The sequence below is a fragment of the Taurulus bubalis genome (assembly GCF_910589615.1).
Source record: "Taurulus bubalis genome assembly, chromosome: 4".
Classification (NCBI taxonomy): Eukaryota; Metazoa; Chordata; class Actinopteri; order Perciformes; family Cottidae; genus Taurulus; species Taurulus bubalis.
The window spans coordinates 3,521,769-3,546,577 of NC_136592.1; the positions used below are offsets into that span (position 1 = coordinate 3,521,769).

General features: G+C 44.3%; 1 protein-coding gene across 1 annotated transcript in view; it reads right to left on the reverse strand.

Moving 5' to 3' along the window:
- cdh8 (cadherin 8) overlaps positions 1-24,809 on the reverse strand; it is a gene marked incomplete at both ends in the record, with an annotated part of 93,199 nt that overhangs the window by 52,609 nt on the left and 15,781 nt on the right. Inside the window, one exon of the mRNA XM_079216897.1 lies at positions 5,735-6,029. Coding sequence (XP_079073023.1) covers positions 5,735-6,029 — 295 coding nt within the window. The remainder of the gene's footprint in view (positions 1-5,734; positions 6,030-24,809) is intronic.

The following is a 24,809-nucleotide window of genomic DNA, read 5'->3' on the forward strand; positions in this document are numbered from 1 at the left end:
TAGATGGATGGATAGATAGATAGATAGATAGATAGATAGATAGATAGATAGAAGCACACAGACACGTTCTTTGATGGAACATACAGCAGTATTTAACAACGCTATCCTTCATGTAGGATTATGTATCAGTGTATCACTTCCATAACTGTGTGTATTAAATCATCTGTGATCTTCTGCTGTATGTTGGAAGCGCGAGACGATCATCTCTGATGAAGGTCTGCCTCATGCTCATTTCCATACGTCTCCCCTTGATCAAGTCTGCTCATTTATCGTCCAAATCTGCGATGACAAGCCTTTACTTATTTTCCCAGCTGCCGGCGGTGATGAGAGCGTAATCAGAAACATCATTAAGGCCCCACATAGTCGGCTGTGCCTGTTAGTCCTGTTACCCCGCGCCCATAATAACTCTGAAAATGCAAATCAACCCCAGGTAATCTATTAATGTCACTTCAATTTTATGTCTGCGCTCCAATTTAGCAGATCTTGACACATTTGGCGGGGATCCGCGCTCTCCGTGCAGGTACTCATTTTGCCGGGGTTTCGGGGAGCAGGGCCCGCGCGGAGCGGCGGCGGCGGCCATCTGTCCACGCGTCCGTTCATTAATCGCCTTGATAATGAAGCACGCTCGCAGCCCAACGCTCCCGGGGCCGCTCTCGTACGGGTTCCATCCGGCGAAACAACTTTCGGCAAGTTTGTTTGGCAGTGTAGCAATTATTGTCATTCGTCCCACCCCCCACCCCCAAACCCCCCTTAGCGCGGGGAGGATGGTCTAGCGACCTCCTCCTAATTACCTGAAGCGTCACTTCAAGCAGACTTTGTAATTTCCAACTACATCACAACCCCCTTGTTAGCCGCAGAAGGGTAGCAGTGTCTGGTAATTCCAGCATATGGTCGACAGACATACGGGGGAGGTGGGGGGATTTGTCAGCTTGTACTGGCCTTAAAGTCGAAGACCCCCATTAACAGGAAAACTGGGTCTACTAATCCTGAGAGATCCGTGCAAATGAATTAGAATTGTAATCACGGCCAGGCTTTTCCCAAACAGGCTACAAACTCTCTTTTAATTGAAGTCGCAGCGAACCATAATTATCTAAAGATTATACGTATGAAACTGAGAATATAGGAGGGATGTGGAGAGGTAGAGTAAATATTAATTTGATTTGATTTTTTATCTTTCAATTAAAAAAGAAAAGACCACATCATTTACTTGCCTGATGAGTTAGAAGCAGAGGAAATTAAACAAGCCATGGATTTGTAAAGCACATGAAACCAAAATCAATTAGATAATCCCCCACCCAAAAAAAATGGTTACAGCTGCACTAATTAATATCTTTATATTAACAATAGATCAAATGAGTATGTGGATTGTGGAAAAGGTTGTAATAGCAATGAACCTACAGAGATCTAATCTGCAGTTCATAACCGTCTCCCAAGATATACGTTGATATCCTACTAATTAGCTGCAGGAAATATGTGTTGAGGGAATGAAAGGCTGGCATAATACGTTGTTTTTATCAATATAATGAAGGGAAATTGGTAATTCACATATTTAGCAAGTGTTGATAGTCAATGTTTCAGTCCAATGTTCACTGATCACGTACTTGATTTGATTGTGAATCTGAGATCATCTGCTTGTATTAACTAAACCCGTATGAGACTTTTTTTATGGTCATGTTTAGGCAATCGGTCGAGGGAAGGGAGAGATTGTGGTCTCGGTTTAATAAAAAAAAGCACAAAAAGAAATGTCTGCAGTGACTTGAAGCAAGAGACAATATGTGTTTATTAGCATTTAACTGAAACCACAATATTTTCCCAACCTCAACCAAGGAGCTTTTTATTTTTTACCTAATCCTAACCACACATTCTGTCAAAGAAAGGATTCATCTTTGGAATTAAAAGGCGGTGATTATGTTTCTCATCAAAAACATAATTTGGACACGAATAAGTTGCGTTATTTCTCTGAGATGCGGTTGCACTACAGTACAGGGCCTTTAGTACCGGGGCCGAAGACAAGAGAACACAACCGGAGAAAAGACAGGAAAAGAGAAAGAAAAGCTCTGAATAATTAAAACGCAGGTGTTATAACAGGATAAAGTTACCAGAGGACATGCAAGTGTAATGCTAATACTAATACATAGCTAATAACTTTAATGTTAAAATAACATAGTATATTGAAAGTGTGTTTATCAGTTTTTTTTAGTACTCATTGACTGAAATAACCCAGTCGAACGATACCGGTTATTGATCCTTTTTGTGCCCAAATCTAAAAACCAGGCAGCCAATCACCGTGTGATTGGTCTGCTACCGCAACCGGAATAGGCAGCTAACGGTGCGAACAACGCTAAAAACGGCGAGAGCGCTGTGCTAACGTTTTATGGGGCTGGTATTTTTTAACAGCACCCAGCCAACATTTCCCTTGTGTTGTGTCCAACACTTGTTTCTGTATTTACTTGTGTTTTCTCTCTTCGCGGTCGTTTAGGTTTGGTAACATTACAGTGTGCCGAGCTCTCCAGGCCCCTGCACTTTATCATCTGTTCATCTGTTCATTCACTGTCTTTGTTTTCTTGCCCACAACCTTGTTTCTAGCAATTGCAGGCAGCTGTTCTCGAAATGACATGGCCTACAACAGTAGCTATTAGCTAGCGAACACAAATGGCGCATGGAGTAAAGAGATCTAAAAGAGGAGTGAGCACTGGACTTCTATTTGTCAGGTGGCCAGTAACAAGCAAGACTCCACATCACGTCGTCAGCTTGTTCCACTGCCCCCGTGAAAGTGCACAAAAGAATCAATGAATGCAGCTTTAAAAACACTGTTTTCCCTCGTTACTAAACGGTTGACATTTTGGAAATGCAAGTGTTTTCCCCCCTTGTCAAACAGCACCACATAGCAACAGCCAGTCAAGCACGTCGGTCACAGACTCTCTCCTGACATCACATTTCTCCTGGCTCTTTCCACACTAATCAGATCAAACTGGATTCTGACTGGCCGCCTCTCCTCCGGCACATCCGCCACGTTCCTCTGGCGCTGCGCTGCGCTCGGAGCCACGATCCGCCGAACAATTAGAACGGTAGTCACCTCCGTTCTCAGCCATTCAGGAAAATGAAAGTCAGAGAAAAGTCACGGAAAGCCACACGTCTTATCCGACTGGCCCTTTTAAAGGAAGAACAAAAGGTCTTTCTCCTTCATTTCCCATTAACCTCTATGCTCCTCCGCACACAGGAAACATGGCGACCCCGGCGGCCCATGTCACATATCTCATCCGGCTGCGGGGACCGCTTCCTATGGGGGATGGTGACATTCAATGAGGGGGGTTTTCGATCTCGCTGTAGTCCTTGGCAGATAAAAAGGTGGGTGTTGATATTTGTCCCCGGTCTCACTGATACGCCGAGGACACACTCCTGATAAGCCAGGAGCTGGCTGGGAAGACAGTGATGAAGTCTGGAGTGGAACTGACAAGCCCTGTAAGTGGATAACATCGTCACAAGAACCAGCCCGTTACGGTCCGGATTAGATTTCTGATTATTCGACGCAGGTGGGCATCAGCACACTCAGCTAAACTCGACACCAGACGTAATGCGGCATCGCTGAGCACGTGCCATGATTTCATGGTAGTGCTTCTCCGTTTCTCGCGGTGGCGGCGGGGACTCATACGCAGCAGACCTCACCAACATACGTTTATTTTTTCGTCTCCCTTTTCCTGTGGACTTTGTTAGTTATCCACTCCACAGCACACTTGCAGTAATCCACCGGGGGCCTGCACAAATCCTCATTTCAACGCGATAAGAGACGGAACACCACTGTAAAGAAACCGTTTTATTTATGGATACGAGGCGAGAAAGAGAAGCGAGCGGCTTATTGTTTGTCTGTCCGGAGCGTCACATTCCTCCCACAACGCCGCATGAAAACTTAACAAGAGGGAAACTAGTCGCAGGAAGAAGGGGGAAAAAAGCCTTTCATGCTAACAACTGAGCTTTTTTCACGAATGTTTAATTAATCAGTAGTGACAAAAGGGAACAACAATCAACAAAGAGACGCCGATTTACATTTCTTATGCATTATTCCCAGCGGCGGATCGCAGAGTGCTGTCAACTACCACTTCCCTCCGTACCGCATCCCCATGCTGTCCCTGCGCTGCACCGGCGAAACCCTTAGAGAGCTACAACAGCCGAGATCCAAAACAATGAGCAGCGGGGATCAAGGAACAGAGTTCAGACAACAACAGTTCACTGTTTGTCTGTGTTTACACGGATTCTTCTGCACTGTGTTTTGTTCCTTTTTGTAGCAGCGGCGGCGTCAACAGCATCTAATAAAAGTCACGATCACGCGGAGCCGAGAGCGAACTCGCCGTCGCCTCCAAGAACCGCCGTAAAGGCTGCAACCCACAGATGGGATTTACCAAAGAGATGCCGCTACATACCTAGCACCATCTGCCCGAGCGTGTTATGTCAGCTTTGTGACAGGTAACAAGAGGATGCTCTTAGGAAGAAAAAAACACAATAACAAGCGCATACCGCCCAACAACAGACCTCGGCACCCCTGCGCTGAACCCCTCCAATGTCAAAAACGGCATAAAGACACACTCTGATCTCCTTCCTGCTACTGATGGAAACATTTTCTACAAGACTCCTGCTGCTCTGGGGTCAGTGGCGAGGCTCCCCTGAAGGGAAAGGAAAAACACAGTGTACTGATCCACTTACAAGCTTCTGCCAATCCTAGATGGGCTGTACATCTGAATTATGCGATCATCATGCAGTGGTCATTTAAATGCATGGATGGAATGAGAACGTGAATATATGAATATATTAGCATGCAGCGGAATGGAAAGTGTTTGGGGCGGGATGAGTGCCAGTTTGTGGGGCACTGAGGGAAGGTAGCTCGTAGCAATTAGCATCAGACGGTGTTGACAAGCTAAGAGACGGTGTAAATGCAAAGCCTTTATGCTTTTATTTGGCTTCTTCCGCTTCATCTGTGATTATACTAAAACGCTTGAATCCTGAATTAAAAAGCATCCGTGCACGGACTTTCCTACGGCGAGGTTTGTTAAGCCGTGCTGCTTTACTGTGTCAAGTCTTTGATGGGAAATAAAGTGTTCCTCTGCAGTGCTTTCTGCTCCCAGTTCCTCTCCAGCTGCTTTTTTCAACACATTGAATTCTAAACTCTCGAAACTTCCCATAAATATTTGATCGCAATGATCACCAGCTATACCACATAACTGACTGCCGCATGAAAATGTTAAAGAATGCAATACAAATTCCACTTTTTCCCAAATGCACCACATAATATAGAATGGCTCCTGACCTATGCAAAGTGGAGAATAGCTTTTTCTTTTCTTTTTTAAATGCCTGCCATAAATGTTTCCTCATATGCTGATGTTTCCATAGCATGTCTGAAATGTGCTTTTTTTTCTTCTTTTACTACTGTAGAATTCAATAATTTGATTTCTTTTCATGCATTTTATTAGTTGGACTTGTTTGCGAGTGGGCTGCTGTGTACGCGGTGTAACATTAGCATCCGGCCGCCTAGCAGTGAGCTATGGGGGAAGTCGGAGTGATTTATCATATTTCCATTTGCCGGGATACTCATAGCAAGCGTGCATGTAAATAGGCATACTCATTTCCCTCTTGTTCCCATCCACTCATTATTTGTTACGCAATAGCCCATTAGAGATCAGCCGTCTCGGAAATCTCACACAGTGATTGGGCTGCTGTGTGCGGATGTCTGTTGTTGACTCACCAACAGCAGACATCTCTGGAACCGACGCTCGGTAAGGGCCTTCGTTGAACTGCGGCGGATTGTCGTTTATGTCCTGGACTTTGATGATGAACTCGGACGGCGGCTCCAAGGGCTCGTCCGTGTCGGCGTTGACGACCTGGGCCGTCAGAGTGTACTCGGCCTTCTCCTCGCGGTCCAGCCTCTTCATGGCGTGGATGTCGCCCGTCAGTTCGTTGATGGCGAAGATGGTGCCGGCGCCCTCGCCCGCCAGGACGTACTTGATGTTCTTGCCGCCCACATCCAAGTCTGTGTGTAGCTGCAATTAAGAGGAAAAAGAACTGTTTAAAAGGTGGAGCATTGTTCTGGGTGTTGGTCCCCATCGTGGAAACAGAGACGTGTATAATGAATGCAGGATGAGACGCTCAGCACATTCTAGAAGTTCTCACCGTGTAAATGCAGATAAGTGAACAGTATGGCTGTAATGTGTTGTTCTTTTGCTGCTGCGCTTTTGCGGCAACTAGTGTAGCAGGGATACTAAACGTGGCTCAACATAGCCTACACTTTGCTAAATGAGGCCCGCTGGGGGCCGTAACTTTATAAGTAGCACGGGAAATGGACCTTAGCCTACATTGTTCCTCATTATACATCGCAAATACATCACACAAACACACATTGTGGGGGGATATTGCTCCCTGCAGTCGGAAAGCCACAGAACGAAGAAGCAAGAAGTGCTTTGAATGTGCATTCCATAACACAGCAAGGGCAGAAAAGTATCAGAATCCATAAAAGATTAAAGAGGGAAACTCTGCACACAGTGATTCATGCTCACCAATAGCTTGCTCCGAAGTTACTGGACAATACTGCCTGCTCCTCATTACTTTTGTAATTACAGTTTCATTAGTTGACTAAAGCTGCATTACGTGCAAGGCTGAGTGGTTGGCTCCCACTCGCTGCACGGGCTGAGTATAACTAATGAGTCTGACAATGCTACATAAGGCAGTTGAAACATCTGTGGACGATGAAAAGGCGAAAAATGAGTGCGGGTTAAAAAGGTAAATCTGAAGAGCAGGAGATACAATGGTGCGGGACAAAAGAGGTCAGAGAATTAAAAAAAGAGAAACGGCGTGCGGGGATTCGCCATGAGGGAGGCGAGGGACTTTTCTTTAATTCACATGAAGAGAAAGAGCACTTCTTTTACCATCAGTCACCTTTGAAATAAGCCTCTTGATCCCCGAGGTGAGCGTTTACACTGCAGTGGTACTGGGACTCGGCTGGCAGTCTTCTTCTTTTCAGTTTGTAGTTTTCTTGTTATTAATATGTATGCCGCACAAAACACACACAGCCGCCGCGCACACACAACTGAGCACGCTCAGGCGCGCATCAAAACATCTGAATTCAGCAGCTTTAATTCCATTTCCTGCCACAGCGTTTTCAACAGAGCGTCCTGTGGGAGCGTGGTGAGGGTGCACAATAGCAAGGTAAAAGAAAATGCCGGTGAAAAACCCCCGACCTCTAAACCCCTCACCACCACCCCGCAATGTTTTTATAAGCCGGCTTTTACGCATGTACTGTCTCGGAGGTGTTGTTTGCAGACACTGACAAAGCACATTCGCTTAAATTGTCACACCTTGCACTTTTGTTTTCCTAATTGTGCCATCATTTCACATGAATGATGTAGCTCATTAACACACATGCCTCGCAACATCCTGCACACTGAGAAACTCTTTAAATGAGCTCAAATTAATGATGGTCTGTCATCGCTTTCTCATCCTGTGTGTGACTTTGTGCAGCACCTTTCCCTCGATGGGCAGCAAATCGACTGTTTTAGCTTGCATATTGTCCTTGGTTTTGCCATTTAGAATTCATATTTTTTGCAACCCATCAATGGTTAATTCCTTGTGTCCTTGACACTTAAGACTCACTTCCTTCACTTCACATTAATACTGTCACCCTTGTAGAAATGCAAAACAATTGAGAAATATAGGTGTTCATTCAAGATCGGATTCAAGGTCAAAATGAACTGTGAAGTTAAAACACCTTCACTTCCATGGCTACTGTACAAACTGTCTGCTGGTGAGGACAGTAGGACCTAACAGGAGAGTTAGGCACATTATTTTGTTAATCAAGAATTTCATAATCAAGAATCCGCACATGTGAAGTGAATTAGTGTGCAAACTAGACAGAAGTAATCATCTCTGAGATAAATTCCTCAAGTTTCCAAACTTTTGATTGATCATTAAACAGTTCAATATACATACACTATGTATTTTTTGGATGAATCAACATGTTCATTAGGTTGCATTATAACCAGGTAAAGGCCTTTAGAAACAGACGACACAGAAATTCCCAATACTCACTGCGAATATTTTGGATGGAAACTATTCATAGCGGCAGCAGTGCAAATTTACAAAAAAAATGTAATAAAAGGTTTGAATAAATGTCCAGAAGCAGAGCAACTAGCAGGAGCAGCGTCTGTCTGTCTGAAGTCATTGTCCTGTAGTCTCAGCTACTCTAAGATATTTTATTGGGTTTCCTTTTAGCAGAATGCTGTGAGTGAGTTGGAGTTCCCTCTGGTAGACAGTTATGCAGCAGTGCATATGTCTATTGTGAAAGCAGAGGATCTGGTGTGATCTGCTTTGTCAAGGTTGAAAGGAACAATAAAGTTTCTCATCTTGGTTAAAATTTGGAGCCTCATGCGTTGATTTATGCTCCGAAAAATGTAATATAAGATATTTGCATTCTGCGTGAAGAAAAATATAGTCACGTGTGAATTAATTGCATTAATAAATTGAGGATAAAGGTCTTAAGTAAGAATATTTTGCAAAAAAAAGTAATTAAACAAACAAAACAGATAACAGACTATAAGAAGCATGCCAAGAAAGAACGTTATATATTTAGATATCAACAGTTCCAGCTGCTCTCAGATCCGCTGGCAGACCGTTCTCACAAAAATCTCAATTTGGAACGATCACATGACGCGCCAGATGAATTGAATGCTCTTAGAGGAATCATTGACTTGTTCAGCTATGACACCAAGGTGGATGTGCAGAGGCCTGTGGGCTGAAATTCAGTCTGGGACTTTGAGAGGACGAGGCCTTTCCTGCGAGTGCGTGGAGGACGCAAGCCGAAACACATTTAGCTGTAATTGTCAGTTTTCTTCTAGTATGAAGATCACTGAGGACGCCGACACCTCAGTCTGTATGAGGATGTCACCAGTGAACTGCACTGAATCAAAACACGGACAGATTTCAACAAAAAATAGAGACCAGTCCAAATTGGGGGGGGCTACTGGTGTCCCTTTGAATATTCAAAGTCTGACAGGCAGCGCTCCGGTCTGTGGCGGTGAGGGCCGGGCTGCTGGGGACCGTACAGGAACTCCTGGCATCAGGAACTTCAGAAATTAAAAATTCTATCACCATCTAACACCAGCCGGTTTCGGCCTGGAATGAACCGACCTTTCAGGAGTCTTCCCCCGACTCCCCAGTCGCTCCTGGCCATGTAGCAGCCAAGCACTGTGGCTACGAGATGGGAAACAACAGCGATACATATCCACCACACCACAGGCTGCATTCTTTTCATTTTAAAGGATTAATTCCTCAACATGTAACATTTATATTGAGTTGCCACTCTGTACAGCTGTCTAAGTGGCACAGGCCAAGTGAACACAAATCACGGATGGATGACGAAGTCGACAACTGGACAGAAATGGCCCACTGTGTGCCTCCTTTTGAGAAGAATCTCAAAATCAATCGATCATTGCTTTGCCAAAAACTGCCACTTTAACAGCGCATTCCAAGAAAGTTGAGCCGAGCCGGCTGGAACCAGCTGCAGTTACCAGCTGATGGCTCCTTTAAATGCCTCGGTCGCCCACTTTGTAGACAGCCTTCGCACTGGAGTGCACAAGCGGTCATCAAACAGTACAATTACTGGAAGAGGGGGTGGGGGTCTGTCACAGGTCCCTGTCATTAACGGAGTTGCCTGGGCAACTAAAAACAGCACCAAGAATCAGTGACATTGACTGTGGCATTTAGGAAACAAGCAGCAAACTGATGAGTGTGTGTGTGCTACAATGCAGTTTGCAGCAACAACACACCAACACAGCACACACAGGCGGGTTGGACACATAGATCATTGGCCTGTCCGTGTTTACTCTGCATGTGAGTGGTAACAGAGGCAATGGAGTCGTTAGCAGGCCGGCTGGAAAGTCCATACAAAAAGCCTTTGGATCCTTTGAAATGAAATATAATGCAATGCACTCCAGCTGTCATGTGTCTACTTTCTTTCAACTTTCAAAGGACACAGTGTGATTGCTTCACTGTCTGAACGTAAACAGAATCTATCATAAAGGTGCCATTAGTGAGTGCAGTGTGTGTGTGCGTGTGTGTGTGTGTGTGTGTGTACGGACTGGGGAAGTTATAATGTCTCTTTCCTTTAGCCGCCGCGCTGTGATGAAAAGAGAGACATCGGTGTGTATGGATTGAAGTGATGAAGAAAGCCTTGGTTGACTGGAGAAATGATATTGTGGCAGTACTTTAAAGTACTCTCTGATTGGTACACACACACATGCACACCGCCAGTCGCCAACCACAGCTCCCAGTCAGGGGATGCATGGGACTATATCCTGGCAGCGGAGGAGGAAATATGCCCATCCCCGCTGAAGATGAGCTTTTTAAGGCAATCACTTGAACAATCACTGTGTCCTAATGAGTAAGAGCCTACAGCCCCTCAACCCCTGCCTCCACCCTGGGTTTTACATACTTTAGTGTCGCCCTACAGAGGGAACTACTGATTTTGCTCCTTGTCAAGGCAAATCGTTGATAGGACAAGTGTTCCCTCCTCTGCACGGAGTGGTGGGACTGCAGGAGGCGAGGGAGACTGGGTCGGGGAGTGAGGGGGAGGAGATGCTGTCACTGTGATGCTGCGCGTCAGATACGTCGACTGGAACAGACTGCACTCGTACGCAGGACTGCCTCATCCACATCACACTTCTGCCAGTCCTCCTCGGTAATGGTTACTTACTGTTATTGCTGAATTTAATTGGAGAAAACACAGTTACACACATATGAAATATATTATTGATCAGTTTCCTCAGATCCTTTATATGAAGAATGTAAAAACAAATGTGCCACAAGAACTGAAGTTGAAGTGAATCAGCAGAATGCACTTAACTCATCAAAAGTAATAGTACTTGTGCAAGAAAAAATGCCCCTGCGACTAATATATTGTTCTATATGGTATTAGATGACAAATTAAGACGCAACAATGTAGCATTGTACTGTTAGCTGGTTGCGTTGTAGCTTTGTGGTTGTGACTATTTCATAGATACAGTTAGAGTCCAGTGGTTTCCTTCAGACGAGTCACCGGATAAATTTAAATGTTCATCAAATCATGATTGGGGTTGCAAAGGAAGACAATAACAACGTTTTTGGACTCTCATCTTGGGAAATATTGGACAATTTAAGGGTAGTTTGAGCTTCAAACCATTACTCAAATTAAACAGTCTGAGAAGTTTGAAGGTGAAAAACTAATACACATGTGACACACGTGACAAGCTTCTGTGTAAACTGTCACAAACTAAAAGTGACAGCAACATAACTATAATTAATATTTTGTGAGTCATTGTAAATTTCTTTGTGCGCTTTCCAACGAGTGACCAGATGACAACATGGTTCGGTTTATACAAAATAAATGTGTCAATGGCTTTTTTATGTGCAGAAATGAGCTGACAAATAAGGCAACATTTAGTTTAAAGTGATGTACATAATTATCGTACATTATATGAAAACAGCTTGAACTAGTAGCTGTCAGATACATGTGGTAAAGTTAAATGTACTATATTTTTCTCTGAAGTAGTATTGTAAAATAACATAAAATGGGAAAACTCAAGTATTGTACAAGTGCATTAAATTTGTACTTCAGTGCCGTACTTGAGTTTCTTTCCACCACTTTTTGGGAGCACTTGATGTGATGTATTGTAACAAAAGATGCAAAGTGACAAAGGCGTGGAGCCGCATGAAGATGTGCTGTATAATGCAGCGCTGTGCTGACTCTGAATGTCATGTTTGGTGAAACCCCGACGCCGTGAAGACGACAGACTTGTTTAACCGAGGCTGCATGTCCAGACCTGGTGATCGTGCTGGAAAATGTCATGTATCCCATTAAATATGTAGGAGATCGCATGTTGTTATGTAAAATGTATGGGAACCCCAAGGCTGCGTGGACTAGTTTACATAGCACCTTTTGCAACAGCCAGATGTTGACCTTTTCTCTCCATTCAGATCAGTCTCTTGTTATGACCCAGTTCTCCTCATCGGGTCGATGTGACCCAGCCTCACGGAACAAATCCAAAGAATTCATTCAAGAGGGCCGAGTATTGCAGAGGGATCAACGGGAGTAATTCATTGCCAAAAGTGGTAAAATTAGAGCTACCTTTTTTCTTCTTCTATCCGAACGCCCCGAGGCAACTGAAGCCTAATAGTCGCTCCGGATGGATTCTGCTCAAACATGTCTGGAAATTAACTGTGGCTTCCTCCCATTTGTTGGATTTTCGACTTGTGTTAATTACACCTACATGAATAATCTGTAATTCTAAATATTGCAATAACATTTTGAATGTACCGAACAGATGGTGCAATGCATGATATATGATACACTTAGCTATTCTTGGGAACATTGTCCCTCCAGTCTGTCTTGTGGCACGTAGCGTTTTATCAAATTGGACAGAAAAGTTCCCTTCTGGTGTGAACCACAGCAGACTTCACTGGGAGCAAACATATATATATATATATATATATATATATATATATATATATATATATATATATATATATATATATATATATATATATATACGTGGTTCTGGGACATTGGAAATTAAGAGGTTCCTTCGGGAATTAGAGCAACATAAAATACGGTAGACTCCTCAATTCTTCATAACAAATTATGCCAAATGACGTAAATTCTGAAATACCGATATAATTCATATAACTTTCTGACTCACTGAGTCATGAGAAAAAACTTTATCTATTGTTTCATTGTTGGTCCATGGGGATTCATGGGCAACAATAATCAATACTGCTCTTCTGAGAGGTCAAACACGGTATTCATGGAGGCCGAAAAGGGGAAGGAGTACCTTTTCTTCTTTCCTGTTCATTTATTATCACTGACGACGCTCTTTCCTCATCGAGACAATGGGAAAGAGACGGTGTCATGAACCACAGACAAGCAAAGGTGACAGTTTGTAATTGAAGCTATAGGCCCACTCAGAAAAGGTACAGTAATTACAATCAGTGGAGACGCTCCCAGTGTTACACCTTCTCCACACGAACAGAGGGCTGATCAGCAGCGAGCTATCGCCTTCCACTTTCATGCTGTTTTATTTTCCTCTCGGACAATCATGAATTAATGAGACTAACAGAAATCACGTGACAATTTGTGCCCGATTTGTGTGCAATCTGCAGGAAGGTCAATTAGGGCTAATGTGTTCCGCGTCCATCCCTGCACTTTGAGCAATGGCACACGTGTTGCATTCACTGCCGGCGGCGTATTATTGCTTGCGGAGAATAAGTCAAAGTCAAAGCAGCTACCTTTAGTACAAGGGGGCAATACAATTAGATGTAGCCACCCATGAAAAGCCTTTTGTTTGTGAGTATGGATGCATGGGAGGATGCATTTTAATCATGGCAGGGTACAGTGTCACCTCACCGCAGAGAGAGAGAGAGCGAGAGAGAGAATGGGAAAGAGGGAAATAAAAACAACTCTGCATAATGCAGCCAGGCTCTCGGCTACAGCAGCTCTCACTTCCAGAATGACCTATCGCATATGCAAGCAATCTTCGGTATTTTTACCGCCTGTTGTTGCAACAAGAGCGCCTGAGACACTCGCCGTGTTCCCGAAGCGAACCCTCGACGCCAGAAAACAACGGTAAACGAGAAACACGAGTTCCGGTGAAGCCTTTGCCCTGCGAAGAGCTGTGCAGACGGAACGAAGCCCGTGACTCGAGCGGAGAAAGGAATAACATTTTTTTTAAAAAGAGAGAGAAATGTTCCAAACAACAAAGAGACGGATCCGTGAAAAAGGTGTAAATGAGCTCGGCTGCGGCGCACGCTGAGTGTTAAATAGAGGGAGATCTTTTAGCATTAACCCTGACTACTGTCATTACCCTACCTGTGGGCCCAGGACTCATCGGTATACACAGCGTGTGGAGGCGGGCGGGTGTGGAGGGGCGCAAAGCAAAACAAGCTTAATCAAGGAGCACAACAGTTTTCTCTTTCTTCGGCGTGGCTGACCTAATCAAATCAAGGAATGAGATTGATTTCACGAGGTGCAGATGGATCCCGTAGCAAGTCTAATTCAATGTGCCGGCTCTCCACTATGATGTGTGTTTTCTCGGTCCAGATGGTGCCGCTCGGGTTTGTAATTCATATTTCAACGTTGTTCTCACTCCCCTTCCTCCCGCCCTCTTTCTTTCACTCTCTCACAGGCTCTCTTTCTCTTTTTTTCTCTTCTCCCTCTCGCTGTTCATAGTTTAACCACTCAGCCAATGAGGGTGGATGTAGATTTGAAAGCGTCACGAGCTCATCTGTCAAACATGCGACGCTGTGATCTTGTTAAATGTCACAAACAACACATGCAGACGGGTGAGTTTCATGGTGGAAAGTGTTGCAGGAAAGTAATTGACTGAAGGGAAGTCGAAGAAAACTTTTTAGGCTTTTGCAACAAACTTAAGAGCTAACTAAATACATGAAGGAGACGCATGTGTAACTGTGCCGAGGTTCATGAAGGTGCACTGTGCAGAGGACAACAGCTATTGCATCAGATGTTTTATTAATATCTGCATATTAATGTTTAATTTGAGTCACAAGGTTAAACAAATTGTACCAAAACACATAGTATGAGGTCCTAATCCCCCTTCGGACCCCAGTCATTTGGGTGCAGCAACAGCTCACTATGTAATGCAAGTAAAAGTCCTGCACTCCTAAATGTGTTTAAACCAAAGCATTATTAACAATATGTTTTTTTTAATTATCACCCTAAATACTCATAATCACCCCAAAATGTTTTAAATATATGTAATTGTAACTACTTCCTACAATGTTAAGTTGGTTTTATTGATATGAATCACATTTTTTAAGCCGATCTGTGCTGTTCTATACTTTTTTATCCTGAATATAGAAAAAAAGTACAACGCACTCAGTTACTTCACACTTTTGACAATGAGCCTGAAAAACTGAGAGAGCACGTTGAACTACCCTGTGCCGTACGTGAGATGGCATTCATCTGAATAAACTTTAAACATGTCATAATGACAATGAATTATAATATATAAATACAAATAGTGAAGACTCCTGCAGGGAAACAAGAGTCTTAATTCTGATTCTCTTTTGCATTGCAATTAGCATGTTTCAAGAGGTGTTTCGTATATAGTATATATAGACATGCACATATTTCCATAATTGGAAGACATGAAGTGCCGGAGCCCTTCTTTGGGGCTTATTCCTGTGGAAAAATGCAGATGTGCTCCTCAGTGCCTGTTGGAGCTGTCACAGCCATTGTTCTCAACCTGAGAAGCCTTGCAAATTATAGCCAGTTTCAATTCCAACTGCCACTGCTGGAGAAGGCGTGCATTGCTGGCGTCGGAAAAATTTCCAGTAAGTTTCCTGTACGGGGGACTTGAATAATGGGCTCTGACAGCTTTTGCTAAGCACTTTTGTTTGTCTTATGGCAAGCCTCCACTGTGGGGCCTTTCTGAGAGCAGCACTGCAGGCTGGAGCTGGACTACATCAATTGTTAATGGGCACTAAACTGCTCGTGATCACTCAAACATTCGTAACGTCGAATGCCAAAAGCTGCTCCGTCATGTCAGGACGACTATCAGACCACTCGCTGCCAAAAAAACAACAGGGATCACGACCTGTTTGTGTAAAACTTCTAAGAGTAGGAGTTCGGATCTCATCTCCAGCAGGATCAATATGTCGGCTGCATTATTTTGATGGATCTTTTTTTTGTAGCTCAGTCTTTTGTCCAAACTGACGCTGCATGTTTCTCTTGTCTGTCCGCCCCCATTCCAAAAAAACAAATCTCTCTACGGGACGCAGCTTTTGATGCAGGTATTGGAAAGCAGTGTTTGCTTGGGCTTATGAGAACAAGAGGCAGACTAAATGAGAGCTTCAGTGGCTGTATTAATAATCATCTGTGCCTTCCTCCTTCGAGAGGCCCTGTGATATCGAGTATCATTAGACATGCAAATAACAGCTCCATTTGTACCCCCGTCCCTGGGATTAGGAATGGGAGAGAGAGAAATGAAGAAGAAGAAGAAGAAGAAGAAGAAGAAGAAGAAGAAGAAGAAGAAGAAGAAGAAGAAGAAGAAGAAGAAGAAGAAGAAGAAGAAGAAGAAGCATGGCCGTGGCAGAAACAATTAAGCCGTCCTCTTCGCGGAAGCACTTGGCAGCCGGCTTCAGACTGGTGGGTGGGTGGGGGGGGGGCAGGGGGGGTTCCTTTGGCTCGGCAGCGACCTCAACACGCTTGTCTGAGTGAATGTGCAATTGCGCAGAGCGCCGCTTTAAGATGTCAGATCACCTCGAAGTGGACGGCCTGGACCGCGGAGGGAGAACAAAGGAGGCGGTGGACGAGAGAGGAGAGGAGACGCAGTCATCTCTGTTGTTTGGACACGATGGACATGTTTCCGTCCCCGTTCCCCTATGGAGCGTGTCACGCAGCGACATCAGAACGACATCCAAGGCCTTTGCTCGCTTACGTAATCATGTCCTGTGGCTAGACGGCCAGCTTTTACTCGCTCCAAAAGCACAAGGCCAAGACGCAGCGAGGGGAATCCAACCAAAGCCCCCGTGGAACGCCACACTCGAGATGGAGTACGACTAAATATGTCCATAGTCCAAAGTTAAGGTCATTCGGTCCTTCTTTCTGAGAGCGGGCATGGAAACTGCCTCGCATAACACAATTCCCTGATTCCCTTACCGGCACTTAATTTCCAAGTTACCTTCATCTTTCCACTTCTTGCTATCGCATAACAAAGCTAAAGAGCTGGGCATAGAAAATACATCAATCAATCTTTGTCTGTTAAAAGGTTACCGAAAGAAAAGAAGTGAAAAAAAACAGGTTAGGCCCAGAGGGTATTAAAGCTGAAGATCCAGCGGCTGAATTAAAAGTAAAACAGGTAGTTTCTCTGTCAGACAATAAAAGAGAGAGAGAGAGAGAGAGAGAAATACAAAACATGCCACATCTCGACGATAGACTGGGGATGAAAGCGTCTCACTGAGCTCAGACCGCCGTCCTGGAGACGAAGACGAGACAGCGGGTAAAAAAAAAAGAAGTGAAAAATAGTCAAAAGTGACTCTGAAACGCTCACGTCTCCTCACATCTCTCTCTCTCTCTCTCTTTCTCGTCCTTTCCCTCTTCATCACTCTCTCCCCCCTCCCGCTCTCTCGCTCTGAGTCTTTTTCTGGAATCGCCCGTCGGTAATGTCAACAGAGATTTCACGGCACAGTGCCGGTGCATCAGCCGGGCTCACATTTCCCCCTACCTGTGATTTACATCAGAGAAGAGGCTCATGGGGGATTCTCCATGCCAGCGGAGGGAGGGAGCGGTGCTGTAGGTGTGGGGGAGGAGAGAGGGGGAGGCACCCTGGGGCTCGACGCAGTAAGGCACTCTAACAATGGCGGCAGAGACCAAGCGGCTGAGATGCTTTTACTGCAAAGAGAAACCTGCATGACTGCTTTCAGGCCTCCCAAATGCCACCGACCTCTTTCTGCAGCACACAGGTCCACTTATTTACAGATTGTTTTTTTGGAGCAGCAGCACATGCCGGGTATGTGTGGCGGCATGTGCAACATGTGCTTCGGCTACAATATTGTTTAAATTGCTTTTATTTTACTCATATTTCGGAAAACCATCTGAAAACACCATCGTGACCAAAATGGAACAACAAAAGACAGTGTTTCTTCAATATATATATATACATATATATATATATATATATAGCTTTAAAAGTGTTATCATTCTTATCCCTTTTTAAATTGTTGAATGTTCCATGTTTGTTTCGATGGTGTTTCAGATTTGTTTTACCATATACCTAAAATTGAATAAAATATAAAATAATAGCAATTTAAGCCTTCAAAAACATCCAATATTGCAACTTAAACAAATGTAAAATGATAGATAATATAGATGGGAACACATTCACTATTAACAGAGAAGCAACCTAAAGAGAAACATTAACGCTCCACGTTTTTGAGTCACTAAAATATATATATATATACGTATATATTTTTATTGCATCTAATAATCCTGGTGTTTGTTTCAACAGAAGTCAATTTTGTAAACATAAAATGTGGAAGGGTTGCTCTTTTACAATATCACATGCAGACTCCACCACAAGCTGCTGTTAAAGGGCCGTTTGGCTTTAGTTCATGTATGACACGTCAGAAGGGAATGTTCACATACGTGCACAAACACTCTGAAATGTACTCTGACAAAGTGTGTGTCGGTGTTATACGCCCGCTGAGCTTTCTGTAAGTCAGTTTGGTTAACAGGAAGAGCTGCTTGTGTGTCTATTCCGGACCGGAGTGATGCATCCTGACTGTGAATGGCATTCTTCAAACGTCTCCTTGAACAGTCCCCAGTATTGAGAGGGCGTTCTGTGCATATGAACCAGGCAAATCTGTATGGAGATGTTGTTCTTGTTTAATGTAATTTCTCAATGCTGTAAAAAAAAAAAAAAAAAACACAAATGAAAGTCAATTCATCTTCATTACACTAAAAGAATCTGAGTCGCATAAATTCTAATCTGCAGGATCCCATTAGTGGTGATTGAAAACCTGCGTTGTTCTGTCTGACTGTTTGTTTGTTTGTTATTTGGATGAACAAAAACTTTAAAAGAGGATCTCCAGACTTTACATGGAGCCTATTTCCTCCACTCTTTATATACTGTATATGGGCGACTGTGGCTCGGTGGTGCGCAGGGTTGTCCGTCAATCAGTGGGTCGGAGGTTCGATTCCTGGCTCCGCTAGCCCATGTTGATGTGTCCTTGAGCAAGACACCTAACCGCAATATTACTCCTGTGCCTATGGTGTGTGGATGTCAATTGGTCCTGATGGGCAGTAGCTCCTCCCATCAGTGTGTGAGTGATGTAGTGTTAAAGCGCTTTGAGTGGTTGGAAGACTAGAAAAGTGCTATACAAGAACCGGTCTTTACCGTATATATAATTATCCCTGAGTAGTAGCTGCACATTCCTCGCTTTAAGTGCGCTTCCCCTTTTAAAATGTCTTTGTTTGTAACGTTTTCTTCCTGTTAGTTAATTCCAAAGAAGGGAATATTCACTTGTTCCTCTACTTTGCTAACAATAGGTTTTACATTTGATTCATATCTTTAGTCAAAGTGTATTTGAGGGGCGGTTGCTGCCAGCTGGGTTAAAGTGGCCCTTCTCCAGAGATCCTCCCTGATGGGCCGCAGACAGCAGGTGACGGAGGATGAAAGGTCCTGGAAGACGGCGAAGTGGTCGCTCTGTGTTTTTCCCTCCAGGAAAACACTCTCCGAGGTTGTTTTTCCTCTTCTCATGAATCGTCTGCAGGGGACCTTAAATGATAAACCAACTGAAATGGTTTCACGTTTCTCTTTTCTTTGCTCAATCTGAATACATTTAGGGTTTTTTTCCTGCAAAGCAACACCTGCGTTCTGGTCCATTCCTCCCACTCACACCACCGAAAAAAGAAAAAAAAATCACCCTGATGCACCGACAGCAACACGTGTGCTAGATGTCACGTGTTCGGGCGACAGAGAAGGACACGGGTAAGTGAAACATGTCCCGACGGTTGTCATGTCCGGAGCTAACCAGCGGGTGGGTGGTATCTGTGCGACGTGTCTTTTGTCTCCCATAATAAGACGTGAGAGCTCGCAGACATTTGAATCATGTCAGCATCACGAAACGTCTCCTTCCTGGAAAGACACACAGTGCAGCTTGCCAGGAAGACTTTTTTTTCCCACTCCTGATTCATGTGTGTATGTGTGTGTACATGCACACACTTCACTTGCAGGCGTGTGTATGTGACAGATATGTGTGTGCATCCTTGCTTGTGGAAAACACAGGCTTTAGCGTGCGTATGTGTGTGTGTGTGTGTGTGTGTGTGTGTTTGTCCTACTGCAGCTGACTGGTAGATGGATGCTGGCTGTCACACCTGCCTGACTTTGTTCCTGCCAGATGCGGTGGGGTCACAGGGAAAGCGCCCAAACACTCATCAATCTCAACCATTGTCCAACATTCTTTCGGCTGCGGCAACAGCTTCCAATATCCATTTAGTCGCTCCAGATGCTGGCAAAAATGCTGACACACACAGAAAAACCGGGGTGGCCAAACATACTGACCCGCACTGACGGCACGGGTGGATGAAGAGAAGAAAAAATCAAAAAGAGAGGTCACTGGATGAGAGATAATCTCTTAAGAGCTCAAGGGAAAAACTAAAGTGTCAATCGGCGTCTCCCTCTGCGGGCTCGTTTTTGTCATTAGGCGGGGAAATAAATATCATTTGGTGTGTTTAGCAAGTGTGTAGTCCAGGTCTTTTCCTTTAATGACAGCAACGCCAAGCGGAGGCGCTTGGGAGTCACATTGAGAAGAGGGGCGGGCGACTGGAAGGTCTAAAGGATGCAAGTACAAAACAAAACCAATCACATAACAAGAGCAAACAGTTGTGTGGAGCCACACAGAGGAGTCCTTTCCATCAGCAGCCAATCGGCTAATGGGCGGGAGGGCGTGTAAACCTGTACGTACGCGCTCTCATCCTGCTGGGGTTGTTTTTCTTCGTTTTTGTTTTTCTTCTTACCTCTTTGAAAAGAGAAAATAGAGAGTGTAGTTTTTGAAATATTGATGGCGAAATATGCAAAAGTGGGAAGACGGAATAACAACAAAACGCGAATGCCTCTGAGCCACTGTGATGTCTTCAAGCATGGAAAACCATTCAACTCGTGTTTGTCGGTCGGCCGCTAGTGCTGCGGTTCCTGAGAGATGTTTTCATGCAGGGGGGGAGGGGGGTGCTAAAATGCTAAAATGCTACAAACAGTAATGGTGTGAAAATACAGCCCTCTCTCTCTCTCTCTGCAGCGTTTCTCTCACTTTTTCCACATTTTTACTCAGATCTTTCTTCTCCTTTTTAATTCCCCCCTCCTCTCCTCCCCCCCCTCCTCTCCTGAGGGTCGTGGAATAATGTACACAAACATAACAGGCGGACGGGATAAGCGCTCGTGTTGTTTTGCGGGGCGAGAGACAAAAAGAGGAAGAAATCATCGCAGCGTGCGTTTCCGTTCCCCGCACTCACTCTGATTGTGAAGAAACGAGAAAGTTGGGGCGAATTCCCCGCAGTATGCAGATGCACTTTGATGCTGTCACTCACACGGTGTGGGGCTTTTGATTAAGGCCTCGCCGGTGCAGCGGAGGCTCGTGACCGCACTCGGCAAAGCTGGAGCCATTAAAATCCCAGCAGCCATGTCTGTCTGTCTCTCTTTGTCTTTCTCCCTCTCCCAACTGGGCCACCCACTGGGAGAGACGTGATAACCAAAAGGTAACATTATTAATAAGTAGTGCTTGTAAAGCCCGGCATGTCATGGAATAAGTGAGAATCCTCCTGAGAGGACACAACGTGGCCTTTAATACACGTAGACTCTTGGAATTAGCCTGACTGCCCGGGTGGAAACTGCTACTAACTAAGTACATTTACCCAGGTACTACACAGCGGTATATATTTAAGATATGTGCACTTTACTTGAGAATTTCCAATCGTGTTTCACAACAATTCACATGGAAATACTGTATTTACTCTGCTACGTTTATTTGACAGCAGCTTCTTACTTACTGTCACACCTAAAACCCATTTTAGAGCTCGCAAAATGTGTTAGAAATTAAACCACCCCGGCAAATATATGAACCCACTAGAATAAGTTCCACATCAATCCCAAATGAACACGCTACTTATAATAAAGCGAGTGTTGGTTAATCTTCTCTCCAAACCATTTGTCTGTGTTATACTTGATGACAGTAGTCATGCTGGTTGTTTACATTAATATGATAATTGCGTGGGCGGCCTGGAGGGACGGGCTGTCAGTGCTGCCGACACGGTGACTTCCCCACTCCACTTAGGGACTTTTGGAGCTGCTGCTTCTGGCTACTTTCATTGTTAAAGAGTTGGCGACATTGGGCTGTGTATTTAGTTTAGAACACGTTTAATATCCTGCATACTCTCAATAATTATCAAGAATAAACTCCCTGGCTGCAGTAATAATATTCATAAGAATACAACACTTTGAAAGAGACCAGTCTGCATCGACTGCTACTTTAATACATGTTGCTGCCAGAGCTCCTGTGTGTATTTACTCAAGTATGTATAATTATGAGTAATAAGGTGTAAGGTTATGGGTACTTCCTGCAAAACATAAGTAATGTATTATTCTTTTTTTGTTTGTTTCAGAAGCAAGTTGCTATGGCAGCACAAGCTCCATGTTGTTGCTCAGGTGGAGCACAGCCTTCATTAGACATGTCCTTTCAACATGGTTGTTATAGCTCTGCCCTATTCATGCATTCATATGGATAACCTTACATTCGGTATATGCCTAACACCTGTGAACATACAGGCAAAAAATAATAAATAAATAGCTTTGATACGTTTATCTTCCATCTGTGACTTCCTATAGTCTTTTAAATAAGATGCCACATCCCCACAAGGTCCCAGCTGTATTCCTTTGTTGGATGTTTCGACCTTTGTTGCACGTCATCCCACTCCTTCTCTGTCCGTGTCTCCTGCTAATGAATGAACAGACTAAAAAAAGTCATTAGCAAAAGCGTTTTAGAGGAGTCACCCTTCATCGTATCCCTTGGATAGACGGAACGGCCTTCGTGGAATTGTTTTGTCCCTCTGCCTCCCAGGGACTCACAACTATTCGCATCGCTCCCCTTCTCCTCCATTACACCAGGAGTGCTGTTGCTTTGCCTCAACGTGTGCAACAATCAGACACCTTTTTGTCGCAGAGGAAAAGCTCATTTGGGCTGAAAACCTTTTACTGGTCCTAATGTGTGTAATGTAATGTGAAGTGTTGCAAGTCTTTGAAATGAAGAACGCAATTACAGCGTTGGATAAGAAAGACGTGTGCATGTGTTTCGCACACCGAGGGGCTAATTCACAAAATGACTGCGTGGCTAACCGTGTGTCTTTTGTATTTAAAGCTACATGGAAAACGTGAAATGTACCCCGAACTGTACTGCCAAACAAAAAGCAGCTACACAGTGACATTCTGCTAGCGTCTTCAGAGAGGTGGGAGCAGCTGCAGTATTCATAAACGGGTGTCCGCTCCAACTCCTTCATTTTGGGATGCAGAGAACGTTGTACCATGAAGTTAAATAAATTAGAGTCTCCTTCATGTCGGTTTTCTTTTTAATACATGAAAAAAAAGAGATATTTAAATAATCAATGCAGTAACTCTGCTGTGTCTCGCGCGTAAATCCGCAAAACTTTTGATGAGGAGACGCACTCCTGCTTCCTGCTGCGCTGGGATCACCGCTGGTATTTAATAAAGTGAAGAACAAAGCGTCGACACGGGCCTGAGACTCCCCTGTCCGGCTGTCACCTCACCGCATAGATCACTGCAATCAGATGCAGAACTTTGCAGGCCAGTTGGCCCTGTAATAACATTACAGCGATATCTTTGTGAATCAGACCTTGAGCCGTGGCAGGTAGCGGTTGCAAATGATCCACAATTCATGGCTGCTGTCAGCGGCCCCTATCCAGTCTTTGTCATCCCTCAATTTATCGTGTTTCCGCCCGCAGCGGCTGTGGTGTATCTTTACCTGCACATGTGCATCCATACGAGACATAATGACTTCCAGTGAGCAGCTTGGACTCTTTTTCCTTCAAGGTTCGGTTTCATCTGTACTTCTAACGCCACGAGTGACAAACATGATACTTTCTTCTCATTTTGCTCGTATTTCAATTTGATTAATTTCTGACACAATTTCCGAGTGACACTACACAGCAGACTTAGAGTGATGTTGTTAGTTTTTCAATGCAGTGAGCAGCCGGGACTCACGCCGATGAACGAGTCCCCAAAATACTTTCTTTTTTTATTTGGACAAGCTGTTGTATAAAACTTGTGTTTTAATGTTATCTGGTTATTATTATGCTTTATTCCTGCATGATGACAATATATCTGAGAATTTAACAAATACAATCCCCAATCTGAATGCTGTATTTGCAAAATAATACAAATCCAACATGATATAATGAGAAAAAAGTTTCACAGGAATTATTTTCTTCTCAAAAACGTAAAAGTTGCGCCTCTGAAAATCTGGGGATGAAATAGAATTAGACAAATCCTTTTTTATGATGAAGAAAGCACCCTATTGAAAAACCCTCGCCACACACACACACACACACACACACACACACACAAACACACACACACACAAATGTTTCAATTTAACCTTGTTGCTATAAGGAGCAGCACAATGTGCGTGTAGCGAGTGTGTGGTCAAACCCTGGACTGTGATTGAAGGTTCAAGTTCTCACAAACCCGGAGAAAAAGGATTCTCAAAGCAGCCCAGGTTTAGGAAAAAGAAAAGAAAAGATTTTTTTATTTTTTTTGTGCATTAGCGAGGTCGAACATTTGCGGCATGTTGGGCAGGGACAGACCGGGAAGCAGAGACAGAGTGACACTTACAGAGTATGATGACACTTCCACTCCGCCGCCCACTCCTCTGCACGACCACACTTCCTCTCCGCCTTTGCCGAGTCCCGGGGACATCTTCCATGCACGCTGGGTGTCACAGCAGACGGATGACTAGCTTCGGCAGCACCGTGCCATTTCCCCTTCTCACACTAAACTGTCACACACCCCCATCCTCCTCCTCCTCTTCCTCCTCCACGCTTTCCCGGCCTGCCGGGCCTTACTGCTTCTTGGACCGGACTGCGATTCTCTCTTTCACACTCGCCCGTATACACAAGGAGGACGGACGGGGCACACAACACGTATCCGCCCGCTGGTCCGCGCCTCTCTGGCTCCCGCTGTGATTTACACTCGCGGCCGTGTCACATACATCCC